Source organism: Olea europaea, chromosome 18 (assembly GCF_002742605.1).
Source record: "Olea europaea var. sylvestris chromosome 18, O_europaea_v1, whole genome shotgun sequence".
In the NCBI taxonomy this organism is placed as follows: domain Eukaryota; kingdom Viridiplantae; phylum Streptophyta; class Magnoliopsida; order Lamiales; family Oleaceae; genus Olea; species Olea europaea.
This window is the reverse complement of record NC_036254.1, coordinates 3,526,376-3,546,287: the sequence shown is the minus strand read 5'-3', so window position 1 is coordinate 3,546,287 and position 19,912 is coordinate 3,526,376. Positions and strand designations below refer to the sequence as shown.

Genomic DNA, 19,912 nt, shown 5'->3' with positions numbered 1-19,912 from the left:
TATATATATATATATATATATATATATATATATATGATTGTTCAATATCGTTCTATTTATTACATAATTCTTATTATAAGAATTTCATTACGTTTCCGCACCAATGAATATGAGCATATAGCAGTGTGCATGAACAGTGATTCAGTTAGTCATCCTGTGTACCTCTGTCTTAGTGTGCATGCTGTGTGGTTTATTTTTGTCCAAAGGAAGGGGCGGATGGACTATGAAAGGCACCAAACAGTGAAGAGAAGGGGATGGATTGAGGAAGGACCACAAATGAAATACAGGGAGGCCAAAATGTGTCTGCTGGGTGTAGACATACCCATGTGCAAGGGACAGTTGAGGACGAGAGATGAAAGGATATAATGAAACAAAAAGTTGCAACTCCATGTCATATGTATCAGAAATATAGATTCACTAGGAGGAGACCGTCGGATAAATTATGACAAATATGAACAGGTTTAAGACAACTCACTGATCGATCGGTGAAGTGAATGAACGCAACTGGTGAGGCGCTCTTTCTGGATATTGCTACTTTATCTACCTGAAAGATGGTAGAAAGATAACATTACATATGATTAAAAAAAGGAAGACATATAATATAAGCAACGCCAAATCAAGGGTGCATGTGTAAAACCTTGCCAAAATGCTCAAACAATTGCTTCAAGTAGTTCTCATCTGCATCAGTTGGCAGATTTCTGACAAAAGCTATTTTTACCTGAGTCAAAGATTAAATTCAAAAGTAAAGCAAACGACTTTGAAGATTGGCATGCTTAAGTAATAAAAGGCACTGACAACGAACCTTAGCAAGTTCTGTTGGATCAACTTCACATTCCTCCTCGGCCCACTGAACAGCCGGATGCAGTTTTCCACCAAGACGAAAATCCGACTGGGAGCCCACCCGTAAGGCACGTGCAGCAGCCTGTGATTGATAATTTTGAAGGAGGCAGATTTAATTTTGGATTTTTATCAGCCTCCTATTTTAGAAGTAATGATTTATAAAATTGGTGAAGGATTGCATATTGAGAGACAAAAGTAGATCGGCAGAGAAGCAAGCCAACCTGCCGATAATAATGAATTTTATCACAAAAGGTGTGTTTGGAAGCGATACTTAGTTGTTATTGTTCTTTACAAAGGTGTGTTTTGACATGGCTCAGTCGAGTTATCAAGTTCATATATATGTGCGCTATATATAGATAAATCCAGATGAATATGTTTCCAGAAGTTTAGTTGGTAAATATTCTTTAACCGGAAGAAGGTAAAGAAAGGCTGATAAAACATTGATCAAGATGATGGATCAGGGTAGACTTCAGCTGACTTCAGAGTTGGGGTTTAACCAGCATTTGGTGTAACAAGAACAGAGAAAGTTGCAAATGAGATTCACAGCAAGGGATCTCGTCAGCAGAACAAACAAGACGAGTTATCCTATGACAATTTTGGATTACAGGAACCTTTCAACACTGGCAAATAATATTGGGATTTTCTGAAGAAACTGGAGAATTTTTAGATATTCATATAAAGCTCCACAAGAAGCATCATACCGCAAGATAGTCTCAAGAAAAGAACTAAGATAATGATGTTTTATTACTTGATATTCCTATAATTTTGATCTCAAATTGCTAGTTAGTTATACAGCAAAGACTCAACAAATTAAAAGCGCACCAGTTATTTGACATCCGTGGCCAATAAATCAGGGGAAAAAATTCAATAAAAGAAATGGCAGAGAAAAGGAATTGTTATCATGAAAGCGCTGAATAAAGAACCAAAAAAAATATAGCTGAGTTTTCACAGGAAAAAGAAAAAAAAAAGTGTGGAGAACAACACTATTTAGCAAGAAACTGAAACAAAAACACAAATCTTTATGGTATTCAATAAAAAAGTCAAAATACCGAAGTTAACTTTAAGAAAAGAAGCACAAAGAGAGAAAATTGTTTTCCACAGATATCATAACTTTACCAGATAATGCGAGGGAATCAATATTAGAATGTAACGGAAGTTTCTTGATTTCAACAGAAAAAGTGTATAGAATTGTAGAATTGGAGGATTATGATTGGTTTTCCACTCATATACTCGTATGCTTGTTTGGAGTTGCATGATTATACGTTATATTGTAAAATTATGAACATATTTTACTTATCACAAAATTTTATTCCAAATTACGTATAAACCATTTTTTAACTACTGGAAGTTATTTCTGTTTCTTGTTTTGTCTAAATTGAAGAGGAACATCTTTTATAGTTATCAGTCAACCAATTGCCATAACAAGAACCGGAATTTTCACGAACCTGGGATTTTATCCTGTATGATTTCAGATACAATAGGAGAGTGAACTTAATATTGCAAACAAAGTTGAAAAATGATGCTGCGAGATTTATTAACAGAGCAAACATACTTGAAAACAAAAAGAAACTCACCGCATGAGATGAGAATTTCACAAAACCGAAACCACGGTTCCGTTGCTTTTGACCAGGTGGCATGTCTTTGAGCATTGCCAGATCAACAGATACAACATCAGGGAAAACCTATAGTGGAAGAAAAAAATGATCAAGTGGGGAAGAAGAGGAGCTATTTAACATAATTCTTCAAAAAAAATTAAAAAAAAAAAGAAAGAAATAAAAAATGGTTCAACTTTTGGAAGAAAACCTGGAGAACAAGTTTTTCGAATTCATCAGCACTCCAACCTTGACAACATACAAAATCAAGCAGTCAGGCATGTGTATCAACAAGAAACTGTTCTTCATGTCAAAAGATAAGAGTGGACAAGGAGAAATTTATGAGTCAAAACTACAGAAGAAACTAAGTAAACAGAACGACAACGATATACTTTATCAGAGGTTAAAATTAATTAATGCACAAGGGAAAATGGAAAGGGAAAGAACTGAAAACAAGGGGGAAATATTTTAAAACATAACTTCCAGTGCACATGATTCCAGTAGCAACAACATTCAGACTAAAAGATGTGCCTTTCAGTCATTGCGATCGGAAAAGGACATTCATATAAGCAGAATATGAACTCAATTATGCCCTTTTTGAGCCCCATTCTTTCTCATTATTTTTTCTACAGTACTCATTTTCAACCACATTCTTCATTAAAATAATATTATATACAAATCAAAAAAAATTCATTCTTTTTTAACCACACATTCTTCATCAATCACTATTCCATAATACCTTACTTCAAATTAATGGAGCTCAAACGGGGCCTATATTGCACTACGAAAAGGTATTTTAGAAACTCAAATAAGAAAGATTTAGTTTCTGTATCTAATACAGCAGGAAATAACCTTAGAATTCTTTTAAATTTATTTAAGCATGATTTCCATATGGATTTTATTGTCTACATACAAATTTGTATACTTTCCCTTAGAATACATACAAATTAATTACTTCCGCAATTTCCCCTCAAATTGGTATCAGAGCTAAAAAAATTTATGAAACAAATTCATAAAGAGGTAAAAATTTTAAATAAATTAATCAATATGATTAATGAAGACCTTTTTGAATTAAGAAAAACAAAAAAGAATTCTAAACTCATAACCTTCTTACAGTATGTATAGATTGATGGCCTAAAAACTAATTTATGGTACTAGTATGCATTTCTTGTCTGGAATTTGCAATATGAGAAGGGATCAACCTTTGTTAAGGTTTCCAAAGTGTAATGTATCCTGCTGGATTGATGGGAGAACGCCAATCTTCTTTCCATCCACCTGAAAGAAACATAGCGGGAGAACCAAAATAGTAGGCTCTAAATGTTATGAATAGATTAAAAAGGAAGGAAAAAAACAGAATCAAATTAAATATCATAGCAGAAAGAAGGTTTAGTTTTCCAAATTTGGGAAAAGATCAAACAAGAATTCACAGAAAGGGTCAACAAAATCTCACATCTGGAGTAATGCATTACAAATAACCATACAAGTGAGTAAATAAGAAAAAAATGCATTTTCAATGAGAACTCCAAGTCCGTTTCCCCATCAACTCCAAGGAAGAGAGGGTGGGGTGGCCATAAGTTCTTCAATAAGGCAGTAATGTTTTTCACATAGTAGAGAGAAATTCCATAGTCTAAAGTCTAAGGGGCTGAATTAACTTAAAACGGTTAATAAAACAATAAAATCCATATCACATAAATAACAGGTGCCATTTCAGTAAAACAAAGGTTTAAATTAGTCAAGTCAACTGACACATTGATAGTGTCCGAACAGCTAAAAGCAAATTAAGAACACTACTAAAAGAATATTATCAAGACCAAATTACAATATTAATATATGGGTGTAAATCATCTACATTTCACGAGAGATATAACCTTAATCCCGTTAAGAATACTCCAGAAATAAGTTGCAGGATGAAGAAAACTGATAGCTAAAAAAGAGTAGATAAATATGTTGGAGCAACTAATGATCGACTGATGCTCAGCTAATTTAAAGCTTGTTTAACATAAATTCAAGAATATATCAAGTTGACCTATAATAGATTTTTAAGCTGCTAATATTTTCAAGATATCTTTACTTTGAAACATAGCGAACGAAAATTGGGCAATTTTTTCGACTCATTTGGGAAAACAAGACAAGCTTGAGCAGCCAAAGCACAGCTCACGCTAGGTCGTACTGTGATTGATGATAAGGTTGGTTGACTAAATTTACCATCCTAAGAAATAAATGTGCAGGCATTGTAATGATTTGGTGAAATCAACCAATTTAGTAGGATTCAGGATACATGTCCTTATAGAGAAGTGGACAACCTTAACAGCACATTACTGCTGCAAATGCTTCAAATTAGCGTGCTTCTGAGTTTCAGGGTTGTAAACAAAATTCACAGGCCGATCATTCTAAAAGTAAAATCTCCATGGAAGAACACTAGTAATAAATTAAAACCAACAAAAAAAATTTCAATGCAAATTTAATTCTCACCACAATTCCAGATTTTTCCTTCACAGCTTTGTCTGCAGCCTCTTTTGTTGCAAAGCGCACAAAGCAAAATCCCTGTCAACATTAAAAAGGAAGAGAAATTATAAAAAGATGGTACCAACAATTTAGCTTCTTGCTACATTTGAGGAGGGGGATGCTGGGGGTAGGATTGAGGCAGTGGGAATTAGAAGTAATCAAACCAGAGGAAAGCAAATCAATTATGTAAGATAAACCTTTAAATTGCCTTTCTGGTCCTTTATCATACGAATTTCCACAATTTCGCCACAACCAGAGAATACCTGAATAGGTGGAAGTTTCAGCAAATATTTGAATATATCTAGACTTTGAAGTTTTTTCCATAATTTATGAAGCATGCATGGATAATGGAAGTTCTTTACATAATCATAACTAACATGTGCAACGATTTGAAACTTGACAGTTATGGAAACATTTGTTGATAAATGACGAACAGCGCCCATTTTGCCTAGTCGATAGGTACACAGAAAGTCAAATTACGAATTCAGAGAGACATCTAACATGGCAAAAAACCCCGTAATAATTTATTTGGCTCTCAGCCAATTGTTTTAAAGTAATGTTGAAGCAATGTTGCCAGCCAATATGAGCCATAGACAAGACAAATTGTATTGTCTGCCATTTCAATGAATTCATTTATATGGTCCAAAGCGCAGCCCAAATACCAAGTTCTAAAAGAGATAGCTAACAAGAGGCTAAAAGAGATCGTTCGCCTAAGAAGACCTAGTTCTTTCCTTTTCTGATCTTCTTTACTTAATCAATTTGCTTATGCTTCCTTCACACTACATAAAAGGATTGTTTACCTGTAACACTCTACAATATATAGCTGCCAATACAAGATGAAGGAAGAGAGAGAAATTAGACCTTGCTGATTTTGTCTTCAGATACTGTAGAGGGCAATCCCCCAACAAAAACTTCGGTTCCTTTGGCATGCTCTTCTCACACAATAAAAACAGCAATTAAGTTACTAAATTAATATTCATATAGCAAGCTCTTCTGGGAGATATTAAACTGAACCTGACTGATTACTGAAGAAAAATAATCAGTTCTAAGTTACTCTAAACAAAAACATGTTCATCAGCTACTTTGGCAATCTTGAAGACCTGAATCTAACAATTTTATAAAATTTTAGGTAAAAGAACTTACTTGCATCTGTTGAATGATGCTCTGGCTGGCTCATCTGTATTTAATGTAATTAAAACATTATGACTACAAAAATGAATCGGGTTATCACAGAGATACCAAAAAGGCAATTTTTTTTTTTTACCTTTGGGAATTCAGATGCGAGAAAAAAATTACAGAATTTTTAGAAACTGAAAAAAAAAATGCTAAAAGAAAACAATATAGTTAGGAATATACTGCCCACACCCAAACCCACGCAACTGATAACACTGCAAAACATTGAATTAGACGAATTCAAGCCATACATAAATAAAAATATTCATAGAGGTGAAACCCAAGGCGTGAATTTTAATTGTATCAAATTATTCTTCTTCTCACATTTCAAAAAACCCTTTTCTTGTCAAAACCGTGGAGCAAACTATATAAACGCTTGAATTGAACAATAATAAAATGAGTGTACTATCAGAAATAATATGTACCTGTTCGATTGAGTAAATAAAGACGGCAGGATGGGGTGAAATCAATTGGAAACCCTATACGCCTATACAGCAAAATTATCTGCGTTGAAGTTCAACGACGTTTTAATTAGTACTTGCTACTTATATTGATTCCTTAAATTACCAAATTGCCTCTTTCAACGTACCATATCAATTTCTTGTGAAAATTAAGGCATGTTTCACGGACTTTAAGATTTTAAATAAATTATTTGTTACAGTTTTATTCTCTATCATATATTTACGTAATAAAATATTTTACAAATAAATCAATAATTTTTTTTAACTTTTAACCACATATTCTTCAGCACATACTATTCAAAACTCTTTAATTTGTTGAATAATGGGTGACAAACCAGGGCTAATTATATATGTTAATTCAAATAGGACAACTATAACGGTTCTGGTTTTGACATACAATGCCAGACATAATTTTGTTTAATTATAAAGTAAGAAAAGATACGTGTTTAGTGTTAATTGACAGTTCGAACAAGATAGAAATTCAATATATAAGCGACGTGGGAAAAGCGAGCAAAAAATAAAATGCTTCGAGCAATGTAACAAAGAGGCTACTTGTAGCACTCAATATACTCGAGCAAAATATTTCTGAGAATTTTGAATGTTTGTCACTTCTTTATGTGAAACATCCCGCATCTTCATGCACTGATTGTCTGCTACAAATAGGTGGAATATTAGAATAGAACTCTATCTGGGCGCACTTAAAATTGCAATTTCGACCATTGATAACTAAATTTTGGACCATTGCTTTTCACCAAGGCAGTACGGCTGCTACAGAATTTAGACATTGTAGCTGCAATTTTGGATCATTTTATGTCAGAACAATCTTTTTGCCCTTAACATTAAATTAATTTTGCATACGAGACAGGCATTTTCAGTATTTCATTTATAACATCATCAAATTTTGCTATCAAACTGGGACCCATTTTGAAATGAGTAACGGTCAATTAATTGCTCAAATCGGGAGAAAAGCTCTCTTAGACAGGCCCTAGAAGTAGATAGAACATTTATTTGTGGTACAAAAATTTTAAACTTTCATTAACCATCTTTTAAACCCTTGAATGAAACTAAAATAAAATAAGAAAATACTGGGTCCACAAGAAGTAATGGGTCAGCAATTTTGAGTTATCGGACAAAACGGGCCAAAGCCCACTTGTAAAAGAAACCATTAACGGGCCATCAAGAATACCGTATTTAAATCACACAACCATTCAGCAAAACCCTAACTAGCTTAAAAACCATCGTTTATAGGGAAGTGGTCTTGGGAGCTACTGTGATTCGAGATCTGCTGCATCAATGGCGACTGCTAAAACTGTGAAGGACGTCTCTCCACACGAGTTCGTGAAGGCCTACGCCGCTCACCTGAAGCGCTCCGGCAAGGTATTTTGTGCAATTGTATTTGATATTTATTCGCGCCGATTTATTTTTCTATTTTTAGACTTGTTTTCTGTGTAATTGTATTGTGAGTGTATGCAACTGTTATGTACGCTGTTTCCGAAATTTTTTATATTTGATTCTAGAAATAATGAGAAGCCATGTTGATGTTTAGGAGGTCTAAAATGGAAAATAGCGCAGGATAATACGTTTTGAATAGGTTTGAGCAATGCCATATGGAAAGTCCATATCTTTCGTTGATATGTTGTGCGAATGTGTTGTTGATTTGTTGTTTGAATTCCCATTATGATGCACATACAAAGGATATTAATTTGTCATGTGCTTGGAAGTTTTATATCAACATGGTAGTATGTAAATTTTCAATTTAGAATCATCTGGGAATAAGAAAATCAGGAGATGATTAAACAGAATTCTTCTGTTCACCTATAAAAGTAGAAATGCAAAGGAACTAGCTGAAAAGAGAAGGAAAAACATCAAACAATGGACTTACTTAACATATGACACTTAATCTACACTAGCATGTTTGACTAAGATTAAAAGTCATTTGTTAGGCCAAGCACATTTCAGATTTTAAAAGGTTAATTTTTTTAAAAAAATTTTAGATTTAGTACAAAAGCTTAGTCAGATATGCTGTTAGAATAGTCTCATTGGACAAAGATATGACATTTTTTTTATGGATAACTACTTGATCTTAGGACGCTCTCTACCAATTCAAGCATATTAAGCAGAACACCTCATATTGTTTGGTTCCTGTGTTTTTCTTTTTATAAAGACAAATGTATATTTGTAACCATTAATTGCTTTTAGATCAATTTCTTAGATTATCTATTCTTTCTGAAATATAGATGGAGCTTCCAGAGTGGACCGATATTGTGAAAACTGGTGTGCTGAAAGAACTTGCTCCTTATGATCCTGACTGGTACTACATTAGGGCTGGTAACACTCTCTCTCTCTCTCTCTCTCTCTCTCTCTCTCTCTCTCTCATTCATCTTGTTCACGGTGTGTCCAGCTGCTTAGATTGTCTCGCTGTCCATGGTTCTAATTGCACCTTGGAAAGGATTGGAATAAAGGCCTCAAAATTTTTTGCAATGAAAATTATGCCACATTCTATAAAAAATCATTTTTTTCCAAACTGATTTTCAAGCACACAGTTTCTTCCAAAAAATTATTTTACTACTAAACCCAAGACTTACTTCTTACTTTTTAATAACTTTCCAGAAAAATCACTATTACAATTACAAAATCTATTCTCTCAAAAAATGAGGCTCAAACTAGTAGTTTGTTTATCCTTCGAGATGAAGATCCAAATAAAGATTATTGCATGCCTGGAAATTCTTATTTTGACAAAGCTTAAATTGTTAATATGTTGAGAGAGGTATTTTCCCCCCTTAAGTTATCATATTGATAATCTGGTCATATTCTTGGTTGGCATTTTTGCCAGGTTTGTATATAACCTAGTCCTGTTGTGTGTTGCAGCTTCCATGGCTAGGAAAATATATTTGAGGGGAGGTATAGGTGTTGGTGCCTTCCGCAGGATTTATGGTGGGAGCAAGAGGAATGGAAGCCGTCCACCCCATTTCGGCAAAAGCAGTGGTTCTGTTGCTCGCCACATCCTTCAACAGTTGCAGACTATGAACATCATTGACATTGATACAAGCGGGTAAGTTTAATATTTTGGTTCATGGAATAAAATATTGTGCTTTAATGATTTACTGTCACAAAATCAAACCCGTGTTCATTAGTGAATAGTGAGATATTCCCATTCACAATTGGATGGGGGATGCGAGAATTTGTTTGTTGGTCTTTATGTGCACCAGTACAGTATATTTTATCAATCCAATATTTCACTCTGTTTGTAATCGGGAAGTATGTGTCTTTAGGAGTTCCTTTTCCTTTGATTATATACTCACTCTTTTTCAAGATATGTTGTGAATATTGTCGGTTCTATTCTCATACGAATTGCTATTCCTTTTACAGTGGTAGAAAAATCACATCCAGTGGCCGGCGGGATCTTGATCAAGTTGCAGGAAGAATTGTTGTAGTTGCACCTTGATAGGTTGTTCATTGATTATGGAGGCTTGTGTTTTCACTTTCTGTAAAGCATTTTGCTAAGCAGCGATCTTCTAACATTTTGTGGTTGCAAATGTCAGCACGGTTACTATGTTTCTGACTTCAGTAATTTTTGCTATTTAAATTTTGCCCGAGTTGGATAAGTGAGTTTTGTTTTGATATGGGGCAGTGGATTGAGGTAAGAAGTGTACATCACCTCAGAATGCTTGCTTGAACGGTGTAGGATGCGTCACCCTTTTTCCACATCCTCTCAAAGAATTTATTCACAAGTAGTGCAATTCACACTCCCATTGGAGATGCTCGTCTCTGAGTCTTATGATTTACTTGTCACATGTACAATAATGCATATTGCTGCATTGGAGATATCAATCTTTGTTTTATTATCACATATTTTATTGGATTTACGATTTTTTATTAACTTTTTAATTATACATTTCATGTGTTCCATCAACTTGTAATTCAAAAAGTTTGTGATAATGAAGCCTTAATATATCTCAGTAACATGACACTAAGTGGGTAAATTTCATTGTGGGAGCAATTAGGTTATTCCATTAGCCTTTCTTTCAACTGCTGAAAAGAATTGGTGTTGATGGTGACAAAATCTTCATGCATCATGTAAAGTCAGCAAAGTAGAGTTTATTCGTGGTTACTGAATTTTAACTTTACTTAAAATCAGGTTATTGAACTTTTAATTCATGGCTGTGACACCATTGAACTTTCATTTGGAGGTTTGAAAAGGGCATATAATTTTTAAGAGTAGTGCTAATAGTTGCAGCCCCAGTTTATGTGACATTAACGTGGCATTAATTGATAGGTAGAATTAAATAACATATTTAATTTTATCTTTTATTTAACTTAGCATCTAGTGCCACTCAAATTGGAGTTGCAACTTCAGTAAAACGACATAGATTACTCAATTTTTAGAAGTATCAAAAGTATTTAACAAATTAAATAAAATAATGCATACGAAATAACTAAAATCATATAAACACTACAATTACTAATTAATTTTAACAAATAGACAATTTTAAAATTTTCAAAACCTAGACAATTTTAAAGTTTTCAACTAGATGAATGTTATCTTACTTGATGGTAACTCGGGTCAAACTGTTAACAATAAACATATAAATATTTAAAAAATTTGAGAAAATGCACTGTTTTTCAAAATTAATTTTGACATATTTATAGATTTGTAACAAATTGTGTCATTAATCGTCGTTAAACAAACTAAAATCTCAACTTCACAATGCCCATTGTTCACTGCAGCTGTGTTTATACAAACAAGTTATTTGAAACATCCAACTCTTGATCTTCTCGCCTTTATGCATTCGCCTTTGGCTCCATAGACTTGTTAGTTAGATGCTTCACCGACCTGATACAACAAAGATGACTACTTCAGAATTCAGTATTCAGTTTAGTTTAGAATAAATGCACATCGATGAAAGAACAAGGTCACATTGCCTTCTAGGGAAGAATGGCCTGTCAAAATATGGCATCGGTTGAGCTTTAGGAACGAGTTCCTTCCTCAGCCTCCTAATTTCTTCTTCTTCAGCCAACTGCCAACACCGTCGTTTAGAAAAATACAACATAAGAATCAATTGTAAGTTTAGTCTCAAAATTTTTAGTTTACCTTTCGCTGTCTCTCTCTTTCCATCTTGAATTGTTCAATAAGGCTCATCTTATCGGCCACCTAAACAGATGCAAAGAAACAAAGTAATGTCACAATATGAGAATGAAAGTAACCAAGCTTAGTCAAGAAGGGAAAAATGTACCTGATGATCAAACTCAGCACGTTCAACAGCTCTAATGTCGCTGTGTAGCATGAGATCAACAGGCCTTGTATTATCTTTGACTAATGGCTTCACCAAAAACTGAGACATCACGGGTTAAAACAATTCAGTCAAATCTTGATACAAAATGAATGTTTGGTATGCATTTAGGTACTTAACCACCAGAAGGTCAAAAACATTTGAAATTAGCACTGACTTTTTTACCAAAGACCAGCATCATGTTACCTAACAATTGTATCATATTGTTCTAAACCTTGGAGGACCAACTGCCAAAAACAGTGTGCTGAATTTTGATATGAATTCTACTGGGAAGTTACAAAAGGTTCCTAATAATAATTACTTGTAAGAAGTATCATGTCTACTAAGCTAAGGATTACAAGATAATGATCCTCACATTTCTGCATACATTATTACACAGCTACACTACACAAAAGTTTTCATTAAGCTTCAAACCTAGGTTGTGGTTAGTGAAAAATGCAAATCTGCGAGTTTCTTAACAATCGATTGACATGGGGAAACAACAAAAAATGGTAGCCTTTTCATTACGTCAATTGGCAACTAGTCAGGCCTCAAATTTTCGTTGGATGAGAAGTCCATGATTAACTGTTGAAGACACCAAAACAAAATTCCTTCAATGTTAAGTTACTACATTCTTTTGTAATGACTTTGCCTTCATTTCCAAACAAAAAACTTGCTGAAAATGATGATTAGAAGTCATAAAAATCTGGTTTGCCTGAATATCTATTTGTCTCCAAACTTTGGTAGAGAATTAATATTAACATGAATATTAGAATTTGGCCCTAAAAGGGGGAGAAATGAAAGAAGATCTAAACATCGGAAAAGAATTCAAAATTACTAGGCCTGTTAACTTGACAAAAAAATTCCATACTAATCTCGATTCCTAATATTTCCGAAATAGAATTGAGAATTCTTTTCTCCGGGTTATAAAGTTACCTCTGGTTGATCTGTTGTCCATGGAAGACCTTGAGCAACTGGTATCCGCAACTTCTCCTCTTCCTCCATTATTTCTTGCACCTTTTTCATGAATTCTTCCTCCTTGCATCTTCCTCTTTGCTGCAGTAGGTGCAATTTATGTAATTTCAAAATTCGAGTAAATGTAAAGTCCCAAACAGTCGACACCTCTAGGAGTTCGACCCTGCTTCGTTATTGTAGTAGTCTATATTTATTTCAGTTGTGCTGAATGCAATTTGTTTGTTGGTCTTTATGTGCACCAGTACAGTATATTTTATCAATCCAATATTTCACTCTGTTTGTAATCGGGAAGTATGTGTCTTTAGGAGTTCCTTTTCCTTTGATTATATACTCACTCTTTTTCAAGATATGTTGTGAATATTGTCGGTTCTATTCTCATACGAATTGCTATTCCTTTTACAGTGGTAGAAAAATCACATCCAGTGGCCGGCGGGATCTTGATCAAGTTGCAGGAAGAATTGTTGTAGTTGCACCTTGATAGGTTGTTCATTGATTATGGAGGCTTGTGTTTTCACTTTCTGTAAAGCATTTTGCTAAGCAGCGATCTTCTAACATTTTGTGGTTGCAAATGTCAGCACGGTTACTATGTTTCTGACTTCAGTAATTTTTGCTATTTAAATTTTGCCCGAGTTGGATAAGTGAGTTTTGTTTTGATATGGGGCAGTGGATTGAGGTAAGAAGTGTACATCACCTCAGAATGCTTGCTTGAACGGTGTAGGATGCGTCACCCTTTTTCCACATCCTCTCAAAGAATTTATTCTCAAGTAGTGCAATTCACACTCCCATTGGAGATGTCTCTGAGTCTTATGATTTACTTGTCACATGTACAATAATGCATATTTTTGCATTGGAGATATCAATCTTTGTTTTATTATCACATATTTTACTGGATTTACGATTTTTTTTAAACTTTTTAAGTATACATTTCATGTGTTACATCAACTTGTAATTCAAAAAGTTTGTGATAATGAAGCCTTAATATATCTCAGTAACATGACACTAAGTGGGTAAATTTCATTGTGGGAGCAATTAGGTTATTCCATTAGCCTTTCTTTCAACTGCTGAAAAGAATTGGTGTTGATGGTGACAAAATCTTCATGCATCATGTAAAGTCAGCAAAGTAGAGTTTATTCGTGGTTACTGAATTTTAACTTTACTTAAAATCAGGTTATTGAACTTTTAATTCATGGCTGTGACACCATTGAACTTTCATTTGGAGGTTTGAAAAGGGCATATAATTTTTAAGAGTAGTGCTAATAGTTGCAGCCCCAGTTTATGTGACATTAACGTGGCATTAATTGATAGGTAGAATTAAATAACATATTTAATTTTATCTTTTATTTAACTTAGCATCTAGTGCCACTCAAATTGGAGTTGCAACTTCAGTAAAACGACATAGATTACTCAATTTTTAGAAGTATCAAAAGTATTTAACAAATTAAATAAAATAATGCATACGAAATAACTAAAATCATATAAACACTACAATTACTAATTAATTTTAACAAATAGACAATTTTAAAATTTTCAAAACCTAGACAATTTTAAAGTTTTCAACTAGATGAATGTTATCTTACTTGATGGTAACTCGGGTCAAACTGTTAACAATAAACATATAAATATTTAAAAAATTTGAGAAAATGCACTGTTTTTCAAAATTAATTTTGACATATTTATAGATTTGTAACAAATTGTGTCATTAATCGTCGTTAAACAAACTAAAATCTCAACTTCACAATGCCCATTGTTCACTGCAGCTGTGTTTATACAAACAAGTTATTTGAAACATCCAACTCTTGATCTTCTCGCCTTTATGCATTCGCCTTTGGCTCCATAGACTTGTTAGTTAGATGCTTCACCGACCTGATACAACAAAGATGACTACTTCAGAATTCAGTATTCAGTTTAGTTTAGAATAAATGCACATCGATGAAAGAACAAGGTCACATTGCCTTCTAGGGAAGAATGGCCTGTCAAAATATGGCATCGGTTGAGCATTAGGAACGAGTTCCTTCCTCAGCCTCCTAATTTCTTCTTCTTCAGCCAACTGCCAACACCGTCGTTTAGAAAAATACAACATAAGAATCAATTGTAAGTTTAGTCTCAAAATTTTTAGTTTACCTTTCGCTGTCTCTCTCTTTCCATCTTGAATTGTTCAATAAGGCTCATCTTATCGGCCACCTAAACAGATGCAAAGAAACAAAGTAATGTCACAATATGAGAATGAAAGTAACCAAGCTTAGTCAAGAAGGGAAAAATGTACCTGATGATCAAACTCAGCACGTTCAACAGCTCTAAGGTCGCTGTGTAGCTTGAGATCAACAGGCCTTGTATTATCTTTGACTAATGGCTTCACCAAAAACTGAGACATCACAAGTTAAGACAATTCAGTCAAATCTTGATACAAAATGAATGTTTGGTATGCATTTAGGTACTTAACCACCAGAAGGTCAAAAACATTTGAAATTAGCACTGACCTTTTTACCAAAGACCAGCATCATGTTACCTAACAATTGTATCATATTGTTCTAAACCTTGGAGGACCAACTGCCAAAAACAGTGTGCTGAATTTTGATATGAATTCTACTGGGAAGTTACAAAAGGTTCTTAAGAATAATTACTTGTAAGAAGTATCATGTCTACTAAGCTAAGGATCACAAGATAATGATCCTCACATTTCTGCATACATTATTACACAGCTACACTACACAAAAGTTTTCATTAAGCTTCAAACCTAGGTTGTGGTTAGTGAAAAATGCAAATCTGCGAGTTTCTTAACAATCGATTGACATGGGGAAACAACAAAAAATGGTAGCCTTTTCATTACGTCAATTGGCAACTAGTCAGGCCTCAAATTTTCGTTGGATGAGAAGTCCATGATTAACTGTTGAAGACACCAAAACAAAATTCCTTCAATGTTAAGTTACTACATTCTTTTGTAATGACTTTGCCTTCATTTCCAAACAAAAAACTTGCTGAAAATGATGATTAGAAGTCATAAAAATCTGGTTTGCCTGAATATCTATTTGTCTCCAAACTTTGGTAGAGAATTAATATTAACATGAATATTAGAATTTGGCCCTAAAAGGGGGAGAAATGAAAGAAGATCTAAACATCAGAAAAGAATTCAAAATTACTAGGCCTGTTAACTTGACAAAAAAATTCCATACTAATCTCGATTCCTAATATTTCCGAAATAGAATTGAGAATTCTTTTCTCCGGGTTATAAAGTTACCTCTGGTTGATCTGTTGTCCATGGAAGACCTTGAGCAACTGGTATCCGCAACTTCTCCTCTTCCTCCATTATTTCTTGCACCTTTTTCATGAATTCTTCCTCCTTGCATCTTCCTCTTTGCTGCAGTAGGTGCAATTTATGTAATTTCAAAATTCGAGTAAATGTAAAGTCCCAAACAGTCGACACCTCTAGGAGTTCGACCCTGCTTCGTTATTGTAGTAGTCTATATTTATTTCAGTTGTGCTGAATGCATTTTCTTTAGGCTCCAACTCTACCTTAAATAAGTGTTTATGTTCCATTATCTAGTGTTTCTCTCAACTTGCCCTTTAAACTTGCACAGTTGAAATAGTTTCTTATCTGTAAGAGTTTTATGTTTAAATAATCCCATTCCCAACTTTGTTATACTATTTATAATGGCTTCAAAATGAATGACTTACTACTATATCTTACATCCATAGGCTTACATTATTTTCTCTATTTCAATATAGAACAATATCTTTCCCAACTTTATTAGACCATTCAAATAATGGCTTTACCATCAGGCTAATTTAGATATACATTGGCTTGAAAATGCAGGCTGGTGTTATGAATTTCATAAAACTTGTTTAAGAGTGGCAGGGTATCTAGCGTGTTGCATCCTAATTCTACAGATAGCCATTTATGAAATCGCCTGTCCCACTATTATAAAAACCTTTCAATGTCTACCTTGAACTAAGCATGTGAAGGGGCACACTGAAGACATGATTTAAATGAATAAGTTTGTCCCCTATCTAAGCCCCCGTTTGGCCCCCATTTTTGGGTAATGAAAATGGGTGGAATAGTATTTCTTTGAAAAATGAGTGGTTGAAAAAGAAGGAAAAGTTTTCGATTTACGCATAATATTATTTTATGGAAGATTGTGTGGTTAAAAATAAGAGAGAGAAAAATAGAATGTAATTTAATGGGGGCTAAAAGTGGTTAGACAAAAATGTAAACTTGATTGACATTTTTGCAACTATCCTAATGTTGCTGCTATATTAAACTGTAATAATCAGCCAAGTAATGCTCATCTGGAGTCAGATTGTAAAGTCAGCAAAGTAGAGTTTATTCGTGGTTACTGAATTTTAACTTTACTTAAAATCAGGTTATTGAACTTTTAATTCATGGCTGTGACACCATTGAACTTTCATTTGGAGGTTTGAAAAGGGCATATAATTTTTAAGAGTAGTGCTAATAGTTGCAGCCCCAGTTTATGTGACATTAACGTGGCATTAATTGATAGGTAGAATTAAATAACATATTTAATTTTATCTTTTATTTAACTTAGCATCTAGTGCCACTCAAATTGGAGTTGCAACACACACCTCTGTTTTTAGCATGAAGGGCTTTTGAGAGGTTGCTTTAAGCTGCCTTCTCCCATGTCTTATTCCAGAGGTTCCAGACGATTCGAAGCTCTGCAGAATTCAAAAAAACAGATATGATAATCTAAATGAGGAGCAATTTTACTCAAAGAAAGAGAAATATGGATAAAAATTCTCACTTTTCTTCTGCTTCTTCGACCACCAGCAGAAGTTTTACTTGAAATGCTGAGGCATCAAAGTTGTAGAATGAACAAATTTAGAAACAACATAAGCCCATTTACAATTGTTTGATTATGTCAAAAATCAACACAGTAACTGTTAACCTAACTAACCTTCCTTGGCTGCTATCTAGTGAAGAAGAACGGTGTGAAACTGAATCTAAACCTAAGCTCTCCAGTGTGAGGAAAACATCAGAGGGACTAAATGAAGATGGAGAAACCTGTTTTTCAGCAACCTCAATAGGTTTTCTCATTTCCGCATTAATATTCTCCACTTCGTCCACCTCCTTTTCCTCAGAATTGCTTGATTTTGGAATTGATAGAAGTTCCTCAAATGCCTTCACCAAATGCATCACCTTGCCAGACCTCGGCACCGGTGCACACTCTCTACCCTCTTTTAACTGCCTCCCCCGGCTTCTCTTAGTGCCAGTTTCACCATTCACCTCAACCTCAACTATGTCATCCTTACTCTTCTCATTAATCTCACATAAATCATCATTTCCCTCCACTCTGCTACAAAATCCTTTGGCAGTCTCAGGTTTTTGGCTTATAGGGATAACTCCACTCTCCCCATTCGCAGTATCATAATCACATAACTTCTCCAAATCGACCTTATCATCAATTTTACTGCTATTCTTGAAGAACCCTTCCTGAGAAGCCCTCAGGCTCTCATAGGCTACACACAAACACTTGGATTTTCCCGTCTTCTTCTTACACTTGTTACATTCCACTGATGCTGCAGTCGAAGAATTCACTTCCCCCTTTTCCGATTTCTTCTTTGCAATCAAGAACTTCCTCTGCCGAATTTTCTTCACCGGTGAAGGTGACGCCACTTGGCTACTACCAGTAGGGTTAGGATTTCTGGAAGTAGATTTTTGGGAGCGGACACTTTTTGCAGACTTTATGCATGGAGAATTAGATGATTTAAAACCTGCAGACGACACATTGGGATTGAAATTTTCTAATTGTTTTGATATTTCGTTAAATTTTGATCGGTTTGATTCTTTTGCAGGCGTATTTGCTCCGGCGGTTTTAGAACCTGAATCCATTAGCAATCTCGCCGGACAAAGATGAGACTATGATTTCTAGAGAGGGAAACAATTCAAACAACAAAATTGTAATGATATTGAGTCTGTTTTCACGATAAGAGGTTTCATTAATTGATGGAATGAAAGGGAAATAGATGACCGTTGAGTTTTTGACGCTCGATTGGTAACGGCTAGTTTGCGGGACTGGGTTTTGGAGCGTCGGATATCGTTTGAATGATTCTATGATTGTGGATCGTTAGATTTCTGCTTACAAAGAGAGAGGAGAGAGAGTGTGTTTTGACGCTCGATTGATTAGCATTGTGCGCGGTGGGCTTATTGAGTTTATTGAAACAAATTGCGCTGATTTTCATTTAGACCCCTTCAACTACGAGAAACTGGTATTTAGGACCACGACTATGGAAACGAGGTAGAAATTTTTAAAAAAATAGCTTTTAACGAGGAAATACTCCATAAATGATTTTTGGAGATAAAAGATTTTGTTAAGCGAATTAATAATTAGTATGATATTCTTATCACACCTCATACAATGAGGCAAAATTTGTATAGCACGTTGTTGGTGTCTCTCATTTCTCTGCTTACATAATATTTTTACGTGTATTCAGTCATTAAATTGGTGATCAATGATACATTGTTTTGACAAAGTGAGTTTAATAATTATGAGGTCACAGCGTTTTGGCTAGTATTAAATTCAACCATGTCTATAAGTGTATAAGGACCTATAATTTATTTTTAATTATTGTTTTTAACACGTTTATCTATCTGCAAAATATATTCACTAGATCGATAAAAATATCTGAAACATGCACAATTTGCATAAATAGATGTTAATAAGAATTGAACTCGGATCTTATGTCTTGTAATTAATTATTTAAATTTTATTTTCATCAATTCGTGACCAACTCGTTAAAAACGTGACAATATCTAAGTTCATAAACAAAAATAACATTACAACACGAGGTTATTGTGGATTGAAAAAACCTACCTTTGTTGATTAAATTATTGTCTATTAACCTTGTGGGGAAAAAATAAAAATCAAAAATGAAAAATGAAAACAAACAAACAAAGGCTCGAGGAGCCGTTGGATTACATTCCAACGTCCGGGCGGTTCGAGACAAAAATTTGGGCACCAACCGGGAAGGACACGGTACACCCGCATTATCCTGCCAGCTTGACAGTGGCGGTGCAGTCAAAACGCGTCGAAAACTATACCATTTCTTCCCCACTACCAAAGTTACAGTCAATTTTTATTTTCAT

General features: G+C 34.3%; 4 protein-coding genes across 5 annotated transcripts in view; 1 reads left to right on the top strand and 3 right to left on the bottom strand.

Annotated features, from left to right (window-relative positions):
- The window catches only part of LOC111367184 (heterogeneous nuclear ribonucleoprotein Q-like), a 10,512-nt gene extending 3,866 nt beyond the window's left edge, over window positions 1-6,646 (bottom strand). Inside the window, exons 1-11 of one of the 2 annotated variants that reach the window (XM_022987927.1) lie at window positions 6,536-6,646; window positions 6,081-6,114; window positions 5,799-5,869; window positions 5,135-5,200; window positions 4,905-4,976; window positions 3,635-3,707; window positions 2,644-2,681; window positions 2,415-2,522; window positions 803-922; window positions 638-718; window positions 476-544 (exon numbers count right to left, since the gene is read on the bottom strand). In XM_022987927.1, coding sequence (XP_022843695.1) covers window positions 476-544; window positions 638-718; window positions 803-922; window positions 2,415-2,522; window positions 2,644-2,681; window positions 3,635-3,707; window positions 4,905-4,976; window positions 5,135-5,200; window positions 5,799-5,869; window positions 6,081-6,114 — 732 coding nt within the window. In that variant the 5' untranslated portion in view covers window positions 6,536-6,646. Of the gene's footprint in view, window positions 1-475; window positions 545-637; window positions 719-802; window positions 923-2,414; window positions 2,523-2,643; window positions 2,682-3,634; window positions 3,708-4,904; window positions 4,977-5,134; window positions 5,201-5,798; window positions 5,870-6,080; window positions 6,115-6,434; window positions 6,508-6,535 lie in introns of those variants that run through there. The other variant, XM_022987928.1, reaches the window with a different exon arrangement.
- Window positions 6,647-7,782: 1,136 nt separating this feature from the next.
- On the top strand, window positions 7,783-10,419 carry LOC111367182 (40S ribosomal protein S19-3). The gene is made up of 4 exons (XM_022987926.1): window positions 7,783-7,948; window positions 8,809-8,899; window positions 9,440-9,623; window positions 9,941-10,419. Exons 1-4 carry the CDS (start codon window positions 7,865-7,867, stop codon window positions 10,014-10,016), a joined length of 435 nt encoding a protein of 144 aa, XP_022843694.1. The 5' UTR covers window positions 7,783-7,864; the 3' UTR covers window positions 10,017-10,419.
- A 745-nt stretch (window positions 10,420-11,164) lies between these two features.
- On the bottom strand, window positions 11,165-13,003 carry LOC111367181 (protein TPX2-like). The gene is made up of 5 exons (XM_022987925.1): window positions 12,778-13,003; window positions 11,806-11,904; window positions 11,664-11,723; window positions 11,495-11,589; window positions 11,165-11,405 (listed from the first exon to the last, which is right to left on the bottom strand). The coding sequence occupies exons 1-5, from the start codon at window positions 12,865-12,867 to the stop codon at window positions 11,354-11,356; spliced, it is 396 nt and encodes a 131-aa protein (XP_022843693.1). The 5' UTR covers window positions 12,868-13,003; the 3' UTR covers window positions 11,165-11,353.
- A 1,435-nt stretch (window positions 13,004-14,438) lies between these two features.
- LOC111367180 (targeting protein for Xklp2-A-like) lies at window positions 14,439-18,929 on the bottom strand. The gene is made up of 8 exons (XM_022987924.1): window positions 17,724-18,929; window positions 17,571-17,616; window positions 17,395-17,484; window positions 16,052-16,171; window positions 15,080-15,178; window positions 14,938-14,997; window positions 14,769-14,863; window positions 14,439-14,679 (listed from the first exon to the last, which is right to left on the bottom strand). The coding sequence occupies exons 1-8, from the start codon at window positions 18,656-18,658 to the stop codon at window positions 14,628-14,630; spliced, it is 1,497 nt and encodes a 498-aa protein (XP_022843692.1). The 5' UTR covers window positions 18,659-18,929; the 3' UTR covers window positions 14,439-14,627.
- Window positions 18,930-19,912: the final 983 nt, after the last annotated feature.

Coding starts and splice junctions, on each gene's coding strand:
- LOC111367180 (XM_022987924.1), bottom strand. CDS start 18,658: ATGGATTCAGGTTCTAAAACCGCCGGAGCAAATACGCCTGCAAAAGAA. Junction 16,172..17,394: donor CCTTCATGCTAAAAACAGAG/GTGTGTGTTGCA, acceptor CACCTACTGCAG/CAAAGAGGAAGATGCAAGGA. Junction 14,864..14,937: donor AAAGAGAGAGACAGCGAAAG/GTAAACTAAAAA, acceptor CGGTGTTGGCAG/TTGGCTGAAGAAGAAGAAAT.
- LOC111367182 (XM_022987926.1), top strand. CDS start 7,865: ATGGCGACTGCTAAAACTGTGAAGGACGTCTCTCCACACGAGTTCGTG. Junction 7,949..8,808: donor ACCTGAAGCGCTCCGGCAAG/GTATTTTGTGCA, acceptor TCTGAAATATAG/ATGGAGCTTCCAGAGTGGAC. Junction 8,900..9,439: donor CTGGTACTACATTAGGGCTG/GTAACACTCTCT, acceptor TGTGTGTTGCAG/CTTCCATGGCTAGGAAAATA.
- LOC111367181 (XM_022987925.1), bottom strand. CDS start 12,867: ATGAAAAAGGTGCAAGAAATAATGGAGGAAGAGGAGAAGTTGCGGATA. Junction 11,905..12,777: donor GGACAACAGATCAACCAGAG/GTAACTTTATAA, acceptor GTGATGTCTCAG/TTTTTGGTGAAGCCATTAGT. Junction 11,590..11,663: donor AAAGAGAGAGACAGCGAAAG/GTAAACTAAAAA, acceptor CGGTGTTGGCAG/TTGGCTGAAGAAGAAGAAAT.